Here is a 16,054-nt window from a genome sequence, read left to right as displayed (position 1 = left end):
TTATGTTTACAATCAATTCCAAGAATGATTCTATCTTTTATGTTTCATGGTCCTAGTGTTCGAGAATCAATAACCTCCATTCTTGTGCATGAAGATATGCATATTTTCTTTCAGTTTTTTCAGTTTTTTCACCTATATTTTTCTATGTGTTTTTCTTCTCTCAGAGGTCAGAGGTTACCCCAGAGTGGTGTGCAAAAAACATTGAGAAGTATGAACCCAACCAAGAGCTCAGAGATAAGAAGATCCTCACTATGGATGGTAATGATGATATAAAAATGATAGAAACGCTGTTCACACCAGCAAAATTCAATGTTCATGTAATACATGGTGTATTTTATGAAAGGTTATAGTTTCGTGATAATTATTAGTGTCTAGTTTACAAGCTGCAATAAATCTTTGATTATTCTCTCATTCTGGTCACTTCTTGTCTAGCATTTTCCTCAAAATTAACTTTGGTTATGCAAGGTTTTGGAAAATCTAAATGCTATACAACAGCATTAAATTCACACATTGTTCATGTGTAAATGATACTTTCACAATATCAGTGAATTATCCTGGTTCTTTGAGGAGAGAATAAGCTTAAATACATGCACTCTGCTCCCACTGTCGTCTACTAATGTCTACAATATGCATGTGTGGAGTATACTTTATTGACATCTAGAGTGTCCTGTTATGAAAAATTGAATGAACATGTTCAAATTTTCTCCCGGATACGCTGGTACATCAAGGATGACACGGATATGTGGCCAGTATGTACACGGTAATCCCAGACTAACAAAGATGACACCAGATTGACCATCTGGGATGATACATGTTGCATCCATGACGGTGTAAATAAGGCTTTAAACATACAGTTGCGGCCAAAGGTTTACATACACATGGAATTAAGAGAAATTTGTTTGCTTGCCATACATCGTAAAATTTACTATATCTTCAGAAATATAAATACTACCATGACGAATTTGGTATCAAATGAAAAAGCGAATTAATTTTTTTCACATGATTGGGATGCTGTTGGGATTTAAGTATATTTCAAGTGGAATTTTCTCAGAAAAGAAAGAGTAATATTCATGCTAAATGTATTCTATTGTTTGTTATCAAATTTTCAAACATCATTTCATAGAAATGTATAAATGTCAAATCTATGACTTTAATTACATTTTCTATCATGTTATGTCACCACTTAACAAAAAAAATGTAATCTGAAATATTTGTGCTGAGAAGTAACTAGCACAAATATGATATGATTTTGTCAAGTTCTTATACTTATTTTGTCTAAAATATGAAGATTTTTTTGGGGGGAAATGACACCTAAGTATTTTTCAGCCCCTGATGACAAAGCAATATGATGAAGGGGCATGACATACTCATTTGTTTGATATCAAATTCATCATGATAGCACAAATATCTTATAAGATACAGTAAATTTTATGATGTTTGGCTAATGTCAACTTTTCTTCAAATTTCCTGGGTGTATGTAAACTTCTGGCCTCAACTGTACATGTATGTTGAAATATAATACTCTAATGTCCATGACTCTCTGTCTTCTCAGTGCGATTTGAATTGGTGAGTTTGGTTGTATGGTAAACTCATCACACGCAACACTGCCCAATGCTATCACAAATACACATAATTGTCATTACGCTAAATATTTCTGACATAAATGTACTGCAAATGGTCCTATATCCGTCATATTAGTTATTGAATTTTACTGAGTATTGTTACAAGCTACTGAAACCGATGTATCTGATAGGTTTAAAGAACAATTTGTCAGTGAAAATTTCCCTGGACACTCTGAATGCTCCAGCCATTAAAACGACCTAGCACTTGAAGGAATAAGGAATGTAGAGGAAATAAGTTTCATCCAAAATCATGAAACAAGTCGGTATTAATCTAAGTATTTACATTAATTTTTCACCTGAATGGTGCAGAATTCATTAAACTAATCTTCCTTTTAATCACAGAATAACAATGATTTACTTCATGTTTGACCAGGTTTCCTCTTGTTCATGATTGGCCCTAATGGACTGGTCTTCAATCCATTCCATGCAAGTGTCTACCAGGATATGAAGCAACCACTGGCTCATTACTTTGTCAATTCATCCCACAACACGTGAGTGCATTTGTGACGTCTTGGGTGTTTCACAAAGATTTACATGTGACCTAGAGTTGAACTTGTTATTAATTCCCAGTTCTTGTGTGTTACAAAAGGCATCTCTGCATTTATATTCAAATTGTGCCATAAAGAGGATGCATGCTATCAGGGGTGGATCCAGAATTTTCCGAAAGGGGGGGGGGGCACATTTTCCTGAGGAAAAATTTAACAAGCCCCCCCCCCAAAAAAGGGGGTTTTAACAACAAATTAAGGGTATTTCGTTGACCAAAAAATTTGACAAAGCAAAAAAAAAAGGGTTTTAACCAAAAACCACAGCCGGCCCGTGCCCCCCCCCCCCCTGGATCCGACAGTGCATGCTACTGCATATTAATCAATAAGATTGCACGCTACATATCATGTACAGTATGCGTTGACAATAAAGCTTGAATTCAAGTCACACCTAACCTTTACTTGAAACACCAGCCAGGTGGGTGTTTTATAAAGCTGTTCGCAAGGTTACACATGACTTCACATTGCTGAATCAATTTCTTAGGTGCTCAAAGACAGCTACATAGATCTATATAATGTAGCACCGACAAGGAAGGGACATCAGTTGTGTCGAAGGTCATTTGTAACTTTGATACAAACAGTTCTATGAAACACCCACCAGGCACTACAAAAAAATTAGATGAAAATGAATGACTAAAATATTAAATATATAAATGAATGAATTAATACATAATAAAATGAATAAATGAATTTATTAATTAATAAATAAAATATAAACAAATGAATTAATAATTAATGACCAGAAGTGAATTCCATTCTGAAAAAGGAGATGAAATGATGTATAACTTGCAACCATTGGATGATCTTAATTCATATTGCTACAATAGAATGTTACTTTTAATGAAGTTTATTAAATAAAGTGGGCCAGTCCATTGAAGCAAACTTACTTTAATACACTCCCATTGTTGTGAGAAGGGGACAAAGAGAGGTAAAAAATAAATAAAGTGAGAAAAAGTCATTGGATTGCCCCCTAAGTTGGCACACTAATTAAGCACATCCTGTTCATTGTTATTAAACAAAAACCACTTTAAGGGCTTAAAGTTGAATTAAGAAGACGATTCCAAATATTGAGATATTTACATTAATAGCAACCTTACAACCCCCCAAACACTAATAGGTGATTCGACCCCCCATTTTCTTTTTTCAAAATAGTGAATTTGAACGATTTATCCGTACCCATTTTCCCTGAGTTCGCTCCTGCAATGCCTACCGAGACGGGTGTTCTTTGAGTGTGACGTCACCGGGGGGGTATTCGGTCCCGGTTTAGTAAACAAGGCAGTGCCGTTTTGTGTACTATGCACGTACTCCTTCATATGGAATAACTGCAGTTGAAGTTGTATCTGCGAGCCATAGAACTTGCAAAGAGGAAATGATTAAAATATTTGTGGCCGTACTATTATTCCAAATATGTGAATTCCCTCAGAATGATACCATAGACCCTAAAGGAATAATTTCAAGGTGAATAATATGAAATTTGATCGAGATCTTCTCACCAGTCGATAACGTAGCAGACGTGTTATTATGACATATTTATCCGCGTGTGACGCGGCTCTTGCAAAAAAACACAGTTGGTTGCGGAATTGCTTTGTGCCGACCGGCCGCCCGCTCCGGCGCAGCTAGCTGTCGAGCTACCGTACCGTTCTTGTTGTCTTCAACCATAGAGATGTATACTAATTACTATATATCTTTCTGTCTTCAACTCACTTCCGAATTGCGTTTGTATGTGTGACGGTGACCCCTAGCGTAATTAAATATAGAAAACAACTCAGAAGGCCAAGAAAGAATACTATACGTTTGGTTCAAGATTGTTCTGTGGAATGAGCTATGAGTGGAAATGATCCAGAGGATATAAAAGTGGAGTCAAAGACAAAAGAAAAGAAGAAAAAAACGCCAGGGGATCGCTGCACGGCCATGAACTAAGTCGACATACCAGACCATAACAGTACACTCAATGCCTGGGTGTTGTGTGTACTAGTATTATGCGTTCAGCGCGCGCTGAGCTAGCCGCCGGAATTACTTTCCAGCTACTCACTTGATTGAACATCGTGATAAAATAAATGAGAAATAGTGAAAATATCATTCAATAACTCACTGTTTGCTATCTTACATCATGATTGAAGAGTTCATGGTGGTTATTCATACTGTTTTTTATACAGGGAAAGTAAAGATTTGTACATATCAGTCCTATTTGTTTGATTTGAGTTGCTTTGAAAAAAAATTGTAAAATATCTTTCTCTCTCTGCATAGCATTTCTGTATGACATTCAGGCACCTCTTATACTAAATTCCCCCCGGTGACGTCACACTCCGAGTGACTTTTCTGTACACTCGTCTCTCGGGCTCTGACAGGTGGCTAATTTCATAGACTTTCAAAGCAAAATATCGAGAAGGCAGAGGATTATTGTGACATGCTATGTGTTTGAACAACTTATATATACTATATATTGTATGTAGAACCTATATTTATGGAAACTCACCCCCTTCTTAATTCAACTTTAATACCTGGTTCAAAGGTCAAATGAGTGTGCTATTTTTTTTTTTAATATGAACATAATGCAATATAATCTAATAATCTGGAAAAGACAACATTTTGGTCTCATGAGGTAAAAAAAAATATGCCACCATCACTTGTAAGTATAAGTATATTTTAGATATATATTTTATATTTGAGATACATGTACACTGTACATCTAAATTGTCTGTAACATCATAATTTTCCTTTTGTAATTTAATAGAATGATTTATTTGCATTGCAATCCGAGAAAAATTAATAGTTAAAAAATTCTTATCAACATGACTATGTATTACCTATTTTCAATTATGGATTGTTTTTACTGGATCATTTTGATGGCAGATATTTGTTGGAGGATCAGCTTCGAGGACCAAGCAGTACAGAAGCCTACATTAGTGCATTGCAAAGAGGATGCAGATGTGTAGAATGTAAGTTACATGGTAGAGGTCATGGGGTCATTGAGGGTCAAAGTAGGATTGATGTATTGGTGTATGATGATGGGAGTGATGTTGATACTGACATTTAAGGAAGAGGGAAGGTAATGGGGAAATGGTGGCAATGGAGTGCTAAAGGTGATGATGATGGTAATGACAATGTTTGCAGCTGTGATTCTAATGAGAATGATATAAATGGTAGTGAAGAATAAGAAGATGAATGTTTTGATGGTGGTGATTGTTATGAAGATGATGTAGATGATGATGATGGTGATGATGATGATGATGATGATGACGCCGACGACGATGAGGAGAAGGAATGATGATGATGATGATGATGATAATGATGATGATGATGATGATGATGATGATGATGATGATGATGATGATGATGATGATGATGATGATGATGATGATGATGATGATGATGTTGATGGTTATGATGATGATGATGGTGATGATGATGATGATGATGATGACGATGATGAGGAGGATGATGATGATGGTCATGATGATGATGGTCATGATGATGATGATGTTGATGTTGATGATGATGGCAGATGTTTATGGCAAAAATAATCAGTCATCAAAATCGATATTAAAAAGGTTGTTGCTCATATTCATAAAATTGTTGTTATGTATTTGACAACATGCAAATTTGCCACCATCCATTGTTACGTTATCTATCCTGTAAGCTTATATGAAAATGAGGAGAAAAGATTGCAAAGGAAGATAATAAAATAAGTCTAAGGATCTGAATGCTATTTACATTTACATCTCTATTGTATGTAATACTAGTATATATTTCTTCTGTTCATATTTTTTAACCCTCAGTGGATTGCTGGGATGGACCCGATAATGACCCAATCGTCTACCACGGTCACACCCTGACATCCAAGATCAAGTTCAGAGACATCATTGAAGTGGTAGACAAATATGCATTTGCTGCCTCAGAGTAAGTCTTCAAGTCACGTACTTCATATTACACTCACTGCCAATATTAATTATCATGAGAGGCTAGCAGGTCGACCTCTCTTTCCAAAGATATAAAAATTCACTGGCTGCGGGTAAGAATTAAATAATGAAAGGAATATGTGACTGAACAAGGAATTTCAAGTGCAGGGAAGAATAAGGATTAATAAGAACTGATCCCATAAAAACTGTAGTGTATAAATGGTATTTTTTATCATAGTGAAAGAGGAACACTGTGGTTAATGCATGATGTTGAGTACATGTACATTTACTGTAGATAGACCATCTCTCAGAATTATGCAAACAAGTGATGTTTAAATGAGGGCAATGTATTATGGAACAAATATTATTAGTTCAGTTTAAAATAATTCCCAGTTGCCGTAATGATCTTGTAAGATTAATTGTAATATAATTCAAAATATTTGTATGTAGAGTGGCAAAAAATATAACTTCCTTCTAGTGGGCATTTATAACAAGACTTTGTACACTTAGTCAGATTATTGCATTGTGGATAAAGAATCAGGGGCTCTGAGTATTATAGGACTTGGAATAAACACATTGTCTTGGCACTGTGGCTTTAAGACACCAAAATCTTTTATATCTTTTATACTGTAGGTATCCTTTGATACTGTCCTTTGAGAACCATTGCAGTGTGGACCAACAAAAGGTGATGGCACAGATCTGTACATCTATTCTCAAAGGTAATTCTGGGTAACACTTTAGAAGAAAAATGGTGCAATTATAAATTGTCAGAAACAAGAAGGGACTTTTTTTTTTCCTTCTTGCCCGGAAAAAGTGTTCTGCACTCTCTTTAGAGAACATTTGCAATGTGGACTTGCATATGGGTGATGGCACTGATCTCTACGTTGATACTTGGTCATTTCTACATAACTCTTTAAAGCAGAGGTTGCAGTTATTACTTATTAGGTGTCAGACACAAGAATGTGGAAGATCTTGCTCTACCTGTGATGAAGATATCTTGTGATACTGTCCTTTGAGAACCCTTACCATGTTGACCAGCAGAAGGTGATAATACATATCAGGATGCAAATACCCATTAAGCATGAGTGCTTGTAAGCAAAGCAGAGGACTTATTGTTTTATAGCCTCTCAGAGGATGGATTGACTAATGCCTTTATCAAAAGACATAAGTGTCACAATGCCAATCGTCATTGATCCACTAACTGAATTCTCATACCTTCCTAAGTAAGATCTTGATGAAAGTGAGATGATGGACAGTGGCAAAATAAGAGACAATTGAAGCAAATTGTGTGGCAAATAGTGCATTTTAATTGCTTTGATATTTTTATGACTAACATGTATATTCCTTTAATTTTTTTTCAGACAAGCTTTACACCAATAACAACCTTCACAATGCAGCAGCATTCCCATCACCAGAGGAACTTAAAGGAAAAATCCTTATCAAGGTATTGTATGGATTGATATATCAGTCTCATAGTCTTCCTTTAGAGCCTTGCATGAATATCTGTTTTTTTTTCACCCAACAAACAACCTGAGATTCACATATATATATTCAATTTTCCAATAATATTTTCTTTTAATATCACTGTTAAATCATCAACATATCTGTTTCTACTATCTCTGGTGAGATTTGTCTAGGAAGATATACTGATCTATTGATGTACATGAAGCTATCTATTGACCTTGTAGAAAGAATTTTGCAAAAGAGTTTTGGAGAGCTCAGTGGCAGCTTGTGTACACACAACGGATAGCAGGTATACAGATTTCAAACGCAGACACAAGCATCACAAATTTAACATGCGGACCTAGAAATAGTATTAGATTTTATCTTTATGCCTCCATGTCCCATTCGTCTGTCCACCTGTCTCACTTTCATATCAAATAAAACACTGTTTGAATGATCTACCTTAAACTTGATCCAAGTCTGCATATGAGTGACAGTGAGCTGATAAGTTTTGGGGCTATCAAATTCAATCGTTTTTTAAGTTGCTTGTGTGCTATCTCCATCTGGCAATGGCAGAGACTTATACTACTCTGTGCAATCAGGAGTCCATATATTTTAGGAGGTTGAAAATTAGAAGATTCTGGTCACTATTAAAATAGGCCAACAGGAATCAGAAAATTTATAAGTCAATAATTTGAATATTGCATCACATGTTTTAATCAGGGTAAGAGGCTTCCCCCTTCAACCACAGCAGAGGATGATGGTGAAGTCAGTGACGAAGACGAGGCTGCTGACATCGACACTGAAGATCCTCAACTAAAGGCGGAGCTGGAGAAGAAGAAGGCAACTTCCAAGGTAAACTATAACTCTAGCTTTATTAGGTGCTTTAATCTACCTCAGGTTTAGGTGTTAGTGTTAAGTCACTGTCGTGGGTACTGCTTGTGATTCTAGCACCACAGATCAAGTGTATGTGCTGTGTACCATCTGATGATTTGGTGTAGGAACACTACTACACAGAAGATTCTACTTTCTAATTCTAGCAGTGCAGGTCAAATGTACATGCTTTAAACCCATCTGAGTGATAATTGCTTGTTTGGGACAACTTCCAGGGTCCTTATAATTCCAGCACCACAGATCCAATTTTGGTGCTTCATCCAACTGAGGAGTTGATATTAGCGGAAGGATAATATCCACACAGAAGGTACTGTCTTAATACAGACCAAGTTCTGCTTTAATCAATCTCAAGATTTAGTGCTAGTGTAGGTCCAAAACGACATACAACATGTGTTTTCTATCATTCCAATGTCAGATATCCTATGGTATTGTGATCTACCAAAGGTGAATGAACTGAAATTGGATGCGTGACAATAGAATCTCCATAACAGTTTGGATGCAAAACATAAAGGTTAAGTGTTAAAATCCATATTGCCCCAACTCGACCTTGTATTGTATATCAAGCTTGGCACGTATGTGCTGGAAATAAAGTATAAATATTACAAGACATTACGTCATGTATGTCATTGAAATTATACAGTTTATCAGAGAAAGGCAGGACAAATACCCAATTGAAGCATGAAATTTATGAATGCGAAGCAATGAGGGATGTACTAATTTACTCACATGTCAAAAACTGATATCAAAATGGCTGCAAAAAGGGAAAGCTTTCTAGTTGAGATACATATAATGAATATGCCCTAAACCATGCAAGAGTAACTTACAGCAAGTAAAACAAATGACATGCGAAGAAAATAGATTGGATAAGATGGATTGAAATCCAGGGCTTAAGCATACATGTACAATACTCTTGCTATGTGCCATATCAAAGTAATGTTTTCAGCTGTTTTCTAGTCATCAAATATGTACTTGAAAATCAGCTAGTGAATTTTGGTCTTTAAACCAATCTACGATTTTATGAAATGTGCACAGGCTTCCTTTCTTTAAAGAGACAAAAACTGCATTTCACAATCATGATCAACATATTATTGCTGAGGATAAACTTTGGAAAGATAGCACAAGAAAAAAAAACTTTTTTGCAAAAGTTCCATCTTTTGCTGTAAGAAAACAATTATTTTTCAGCGGTCCCTCATATTATTTTGCTGCAGTGCTCCCAGTAAAATAAAAGATTTAAAATATTCCTTGATTCCTGGATCTTCCCTTTTCCTATCCTTCTCCAGAGGCGAAAAAGCAGTTTTCGGAGGGCCTCAATCTCAAGTTTATCAAGTCTCTCGAGTCTTGTTGGTGCAATATTATCGGTGAACACTGATTCTCAACATTCATTTTGCTTGTCCAGGTGTTTCTTGGCCCGCTTGCTTGCTTGCCCCCATGTAATCTTGCTTCAATATTATTAACTCATTATCTCTGGGATTTAATGGTTCTCGTATTAAAGTCTAGAGAAGAATATAGTCGAGTGCAAAGTGGTTAATATGGAAACTAGGACATGTTTGGGTAGCTTTTTACACATAGTTTTAAGGGTACATGATTTCCTGACGGGAAGTGGTTCTTTACTCATACTGGTGTCTTTTTATCAGCTAAGTATTAATAAACAAATCCAACATCTATCAGCAAATTTTGAAGGATAAATAACTGCAAATAATCAGCAATATATATTTATACTTACTATACATACATTTATTTTCTTTAATACATGTAGATTATCAAATCGTTTAAAAAGACATTTATATTTTTATAAGTAAGATGTTACATGTTTAGACACCTTTATGAATATTTTTTCTTTCCATTGTATGGTTTTGACATGTGGGTGTTTGTGGAACTCGTGTTTCGATGGTGTAATTGATGCAGGGATCGTAAAGTCAGTGGTGGGAGGATGAGAGGACATGAAGCTTATGTAATATTTGTCCTCAATTAAATAACAGGGATGATATAGAGTCCATGACCCAGACTTCTCTTCTTGATACTTTTCATCTTTTTGCTGTTGTTTTCTTAATTTTGTTTCTCCCCCTTTTTCTTTCACAACTCAAAAAATCATGGGAAGGGCAGTTTCCCTCCTTCCTTGTACTGCTGATGCTGTTTTAGGTGTTTCCAATCATGATCATTACATTGTACAATGATACATAATAAAAGAATGCATATTGCATACTCGCAAATGATAAACAACATATATTATGGTGAAAAGTGTGAAGGCTCAGAGGATAGGAATAGGGTCAGAGGAACATGGAGGATAAAACAACAACGCTTTTAGTCTTGTCAAATGCAGTAAATGAGAATCAGTATGGTAACATGGTATTAAAAGATATCTGAATAATTGTTTCATTGATTTCATAGAATGATGAAGGGGAAAAGGTAAGTTTTAAAATTACAGGAATGTTCATTATTCGTCTCTCACTCACCAGCATCCAATTTAATACCCAGTTTGCAAGATTCTCACTCCTAGCATCTGAAACACCTGTCGTACGTGTACTTGTATTCGATATTGTTGTATGTTGTACATTACATCATGTACACAAATTCTGGTCATTTCATGAGTTGTTGCCATTTTTTTTTTCCTCTGTGGACTCACATGTTCTGCCTGCAAAGGTTTTTACATATGTGTATTTGCTTGGTTTTGAGTATTGCCTGGGTTTCGCATCGATGTGTGTTGTCAAGGACCTTGTTTCACAAAGCTTAGCAATTGATGGTTGGGCCAATCATTATGATTGATTGTATCATGGACCTAGTAGGTCCATGATTGCATTCATCATTTTGTTCAATCGGAAAGATCAATGTAACAGGGCCTTTATAATGTAGAATGTATTTGTATTGTTATCAGTGTTGTATGTGCATCAGTGATGTATTGTATGAAACATATTACAGGTTTGCAACTCAAATTACTCAATAAACTTTTTGGACAAGCACATTTAGCCGTAAGCACCATTTATCTCCTCACTCAATTATGACCTTATTATGCAATATGGAGTACTGTGCACCACTTTTATTAGCACCATCAATACCATTTTTGTATTATTCAGATGGAATCATCAACTTAATTCACTGCAGAATAGGTCAATAATTTGAATTTATTTAAAAAAAAACTAAACTGCAATGATATGAGACTGGAAAGTAGAGATTACAGGAACTTTATTATTTATGTAAAAGGAACCTGAAATTTTATTTTAATCATCTTATTTATTTCTCTTTGGTATTTAATCCTCTTAATACCAAACCAGAGGCTTATCAAACTTACTTTAGGTGAGCCTTCTTGCTTTGACATTGAATCAAATAAATTCATATTCTGAAAATACTCCCTTTTGTTCACTTTTATGCATAGATCAAGCAGAGAGAAATATTGCATGAAAATAAAGATATGTTCCAAATAGTACCCTAAGAAACCCACATAGTAATGATATTTGTTTATACATATGATCATCTTATTGTTAAATCCTTTCAAAAACCCTTTTTTCAAATCGTCATAGATATGGCATTTAAACAATACCCATGTAGTTACTTGTAGTGTAATAACTGTCAGAATTTTTTAACAATCAGAAAATATAATTCACGTAATGATGTGAAACGTACTACTAAATCTGTAAATCATGTGAAAATGTATTTTAGAACATGAAACAGACTTTAATAATGATAATTTAGTTGTATGTAGTTATCCACTTATTATGATGCAGATATTTCCTTTCCTGATATCTCTTCATGTATTTTTCATTAGAAGTGGTAGTACATCCAACTCTTCAAAAGTATTCATTTATTCTTTTAGGATACCCTCTACACAGACAATTTTCTATTCAAAATGTATATGCATGGTGTAGATTAGTTGCAATTTATGAGGTTTGAATAGTTGAATCTAAGCAGTGATGTGAAAGGTGACATGTGAAAGTTATAATACCAGCAGACTTTTGATGCAAATTAGATATCACATTTACATCATTTTGCCAATGTCAACTTGTCTGTGAGATGTCTTACAGTTTCGCTTATAATTAAAATTAAGTCTTCTCTTTTTTTTGGGGGGGGGGGTATTATCTTCTCAATCTATTGATTCAAAATAAAAGATATATAATCCCAAATAGGATAGGATTCATTATTTTCGTTAAATTGCATGAATAATTTTTCATTATACAGTATTGTTGAATCCAAATATCAGTCACTGTGAAATATATGTACATATGTGAATGGTACTGTGCTGGTACATATCATTTTAATTAATGTAGTACACTTGTGAATTTGTCCAGCATGCCATTCTAAGTTTTGATGTAAATCATGTAATTGTCGTGAAGTTCATTGTTCTCACACAGACTCTTACCATCTGTGAAAATGTGTCACCCCACCCGTACATGTATGTCTCTTGCATTTTTATATATTCCTCCTCCCCATTTATATCATGTTAAATATTGTATGTTGTTGTATTTCTCTTCTCTCTCTCTCTCCCCCTCAATCTGCCTTTGTTATTCTTCCCTTTTTTCATTCGTCTATGAATGATTTGGTATTATATGTAGTCAAAAGACAAGAAAAAGGTAAGTTATGTCACTTGTGTCTGTCTTGTAGCCATACGAAGAGCATGCCCTACACCACCGGCTTCGATTAACTCATATTTTTGATAAAGCCTATTTCTAACCATAGCTTTTCTTGTTGTGTTCCAGACTTTTTCCACTATGCTTTTTCAACCCATTTTTTATCATCAAACCTTTTTTTGATGAAGCAAGTATGACTATTCAAAACCATTTCAGCAACACCTAGACAATACCAAATATTCTCATCACTTTGTTTTATTAAGCATATTTGCATATTCACAAATCATTTTTCCTGATTTTTGTTATGATTGTACTCACATACATGTACCAATCTCCATAAACAAAATATCCACAAAAAAATTCAGCTTCATTTGTAATCAATCACACGGAGAATGCATGTACATAATTACCATAAAATCCATTTATTTTTGTTACCATTTCATTTGAATAACTTACAATGTGATTTTGAAATGTAAGAGGTTTAACTCCATATGACAAATCTTTCTGTGTGTGCATTTTATGATAACTTTCTTTAGAAAAAAAGCATTTTCTATCCCTTCCAAATAGATACCTTCCCTCTATATATATAAGATATGATGAAAAAGTTGCTGTGAATTTTGATAAGATAACGCTGTGTTTGAAATACTTCAACCCAACTACATCTAAAATCCAAATTCGGTGATATTACATTCATGCACACTATGTTTGAAATCTTCAGACACATACATGTACAGCTAAAATCCAAATGCAATGATGTATTCTCTTTGCAGATTGTGCCTTATCTTTTATTCATGTATGCGTCAAAACTTTTATTTCCACCCCTAGAACAATTGATTAGTGCAGTTTACATGTTTCATCGGTCCATTTCAAATTCCAAACGGGTCTTAGATAGAGTTTTAGTTTGATAGCAGATTCTTCCGTGACTTAAGGGGGTTAGTTAGACGAGCTCATTTGAGGAATATAATAGATCTACCTGTATAGGGTGTGTATGGAACTACATAGTGTAACTGTTACATGTACATGTATAGAATACTGCATGGAACATAGTGAAATGGCTTCAATTCTCATAAAACCAAAATTGGAATGGTGTCTCCTATTCTTATTTTGAGGGAAAGTTTTTAACAGATCCTTGAGGTTTACTGTATATTTGCATTTTTTATCAAAATATTGTTATTGTATATTTTATATGAATACACCTGCTTGGGTTAGAGTTTGGGCTAGTGACTTCGCACTGCCAAGGTCACAAAAACAGCACTAACAACTACAGAGGCAACAGCTTATAAATTCAACCATGGTTTGAACCTGTGTGCAATGCCCAAGAATATTTAGATGATAGTCAGCGGTTGAGACTATAATCTTCAAATACATTTCCTTAGTGCCTTTATGTTGCGACTTGGTTTTTCCATATTTGACCATTTTACGTGTAATCTGATCACATTTGTTTCATATTCTATTGTATTCTTGATGCATACATAAGGATATACGTGTACATGATCATGCACATGTCACCTGTTTTAGTTTTATTGTAAGTTACAATACACAGGAGAGCACTCCATTTTACATGTAGCTGGCAGAATTTACTACATTGATTGAGCTACATACATGTATATTAAATCAAGTTTTGTGCAATGTTGGTAGTGTAGAAACTTTTTTTCTGAGGCTCAAAGGAAAATAGCTATATATTACTTTTATTTGACAGTAACAATGAAAGTAGTGGTAATGTTGCATGACTTTGTGTAGTACGCATTTAAGGGGAAGTTCACCCTGACGAAAAGTTTGTTGTAAAAATAGCAGGAAAAATAACAAGAAATATTGGTGAAGGTTTTTAGGAAAATCCATTGAATATTATTAAAGAAAGTTATTAGAATTACAAGTTTTTGATTTGTGATATAAACAAGCAGCTGCCCCAAATGTTATGTAATATAAAATGCATAAATTACTTCTGTTAATGGTTTGTAATGACTTATTTTTCATTTTCTTTTTAGGAGCATGTGTGAAATGATTTGTGTATTGATATACTGAAGGAACAATAAAAACCATTCTCAATTTTCTAAGAAAACGACATTTTATTGATTTTTTACCATACGATATGTAGGAAAGCTGCTTGTATATGTCGTCACAAATCAAATTATTTGAACTTCTAATTACTTATTTTTTTATTCTTTGGTGGATTTTCCTCAAACCTTCGCCAATATTTTTCATTATTTTTTTCTGCTATTTTTACAATTCACCATAGTTGCCTGCTCTACCGCTTTTGGCGGAAGTCTACAGCTTTTCACGCACTTTCATCACCACCATTTGCTTTTACTCTCCTACTTTTCAAGACTTTCTTGGTACTTTTCTTATTTTCACAAATATGTGAGCTTCTATGGTTTTTGGGGGATATTGCGTCTCCCATGTTGTAATATTTTGAAACTGTCAAGTTAAATTTAAAAAAAGAAGAAAATTCATATTTTAGTATGAGAATAAGTAGTGGCTTAGTATTGTTTCCAAATTCATATATTAGAGGCCTCAATGAAAAATAATCTTAAAGTTAAATTGTTATGAAAATAATGATTCTTCCTTTAAATTTAGAATTGCTTGATCAAGTAATGAATAAAAACAAACCATGTATAGAATTGCATATTTCTTTCTTCTTAAGGTTCTCATACCAGCCTTGCTTTTCTGCAGTATAATGCTTTCTTAAAATATACATCCTTATACATATCGATAATTAAACACCCGATATTAGAACTATAATGTTCAGTGTAGATTGATTTGAATGTGTTATTGGTTAAATCAGTTTGAATGCACGGGTAGCTGGGTGTTAAGAAAAAAAAATGAGATATCTATATGGATTGTTTTGCACAGAACTGATTCCTTAGGAAGTGGTATTTTAGATTAGATATCTTTCAGTGGTGGTTTATCCAGTTAGCAGGGCTGTTTCATAAAGTTGTTCGTAAATTCATGCACAACATTATTCATGAGTGAATGGATATGGCAAGTCAAATGGGTGTCTTGAATTGAAATGCAGTTATTGATAATAATCTTTATCATCAAGATACTTACTTCGGGTAAAAAAAAATTTAATGTAAAAGCTGGAATTACTTGAAACA

General features: G+C 34.3%; 1 protein-coding gene across 2 annotated transcripts in view; it reads left to right on the top strand.

Annotated features, from left to right (window-relative positions):
- LOC129259276 (1-phosphatidylinositol 4,5-bisphosphate phosphodiesterase delta-4-like) overlaps window positions 1-16,054 on the top strand; it is a 56,894-nt gene that overhangs the window by 30,764 nt on the left and 10,076 nt on the right. The window contains exons 7-14 of one of the 2 annotated variants that reach the window (XM_064097926.1): window positions 165-258; window positions 1,996-2,113; window positions 5,018-5,103; window positions 5,944-6,064; window positions 6,697-6,782; window positions 7,425-7,507; window positions 8,230-8,361; window positions 12,945-12,962. In XM_064097926.1, the coding sequence (XP_063953996.1) occupies window positions 165-258; window positions 1,996-2,113; window positions 5,018-5,103; window positions 5,944-6,064; window positions 6,697-6,782; window positions 7,425-7,507; window positions 8,230-8,361; window positions 12,945-12,962 (738 nt within the window). Of the gene's footprint in view, window positions 1-164; window positions 259-1,995; window positions 2,114-5,017; window positions 5,104-5,943; window positions 6,065-6,696; window positions 6,783-7,424; window positions 7,508-8,229; window positions 8,362-10,788; window positions 10,807-12,944; window positions 12,963-16,054 lie in introns of both variants that reach the window. The other variant, XM_064097923.1, reaches the window with a different exon arrangement.

This window comes from Lytechinus pictus, chromosome 1 (assembly GCF_037042905.1).
Source record: "Lytechinus pictus isolate F3 Inbred chromosome 1, Lp3.0, whole genome shotgun sequence".
Taxonomy (NCBI): Eukaryota; Metazoa; Echinodermata; class Echinoidea; order Temnopleuroida; family Toxopneustidae; genus Lytechinus; species Lytechinus pictus.
Note: the sequence above shows the minus strand (reverse complement) of the source record. Positions and strands in the feature narration are given on the sequence as shown.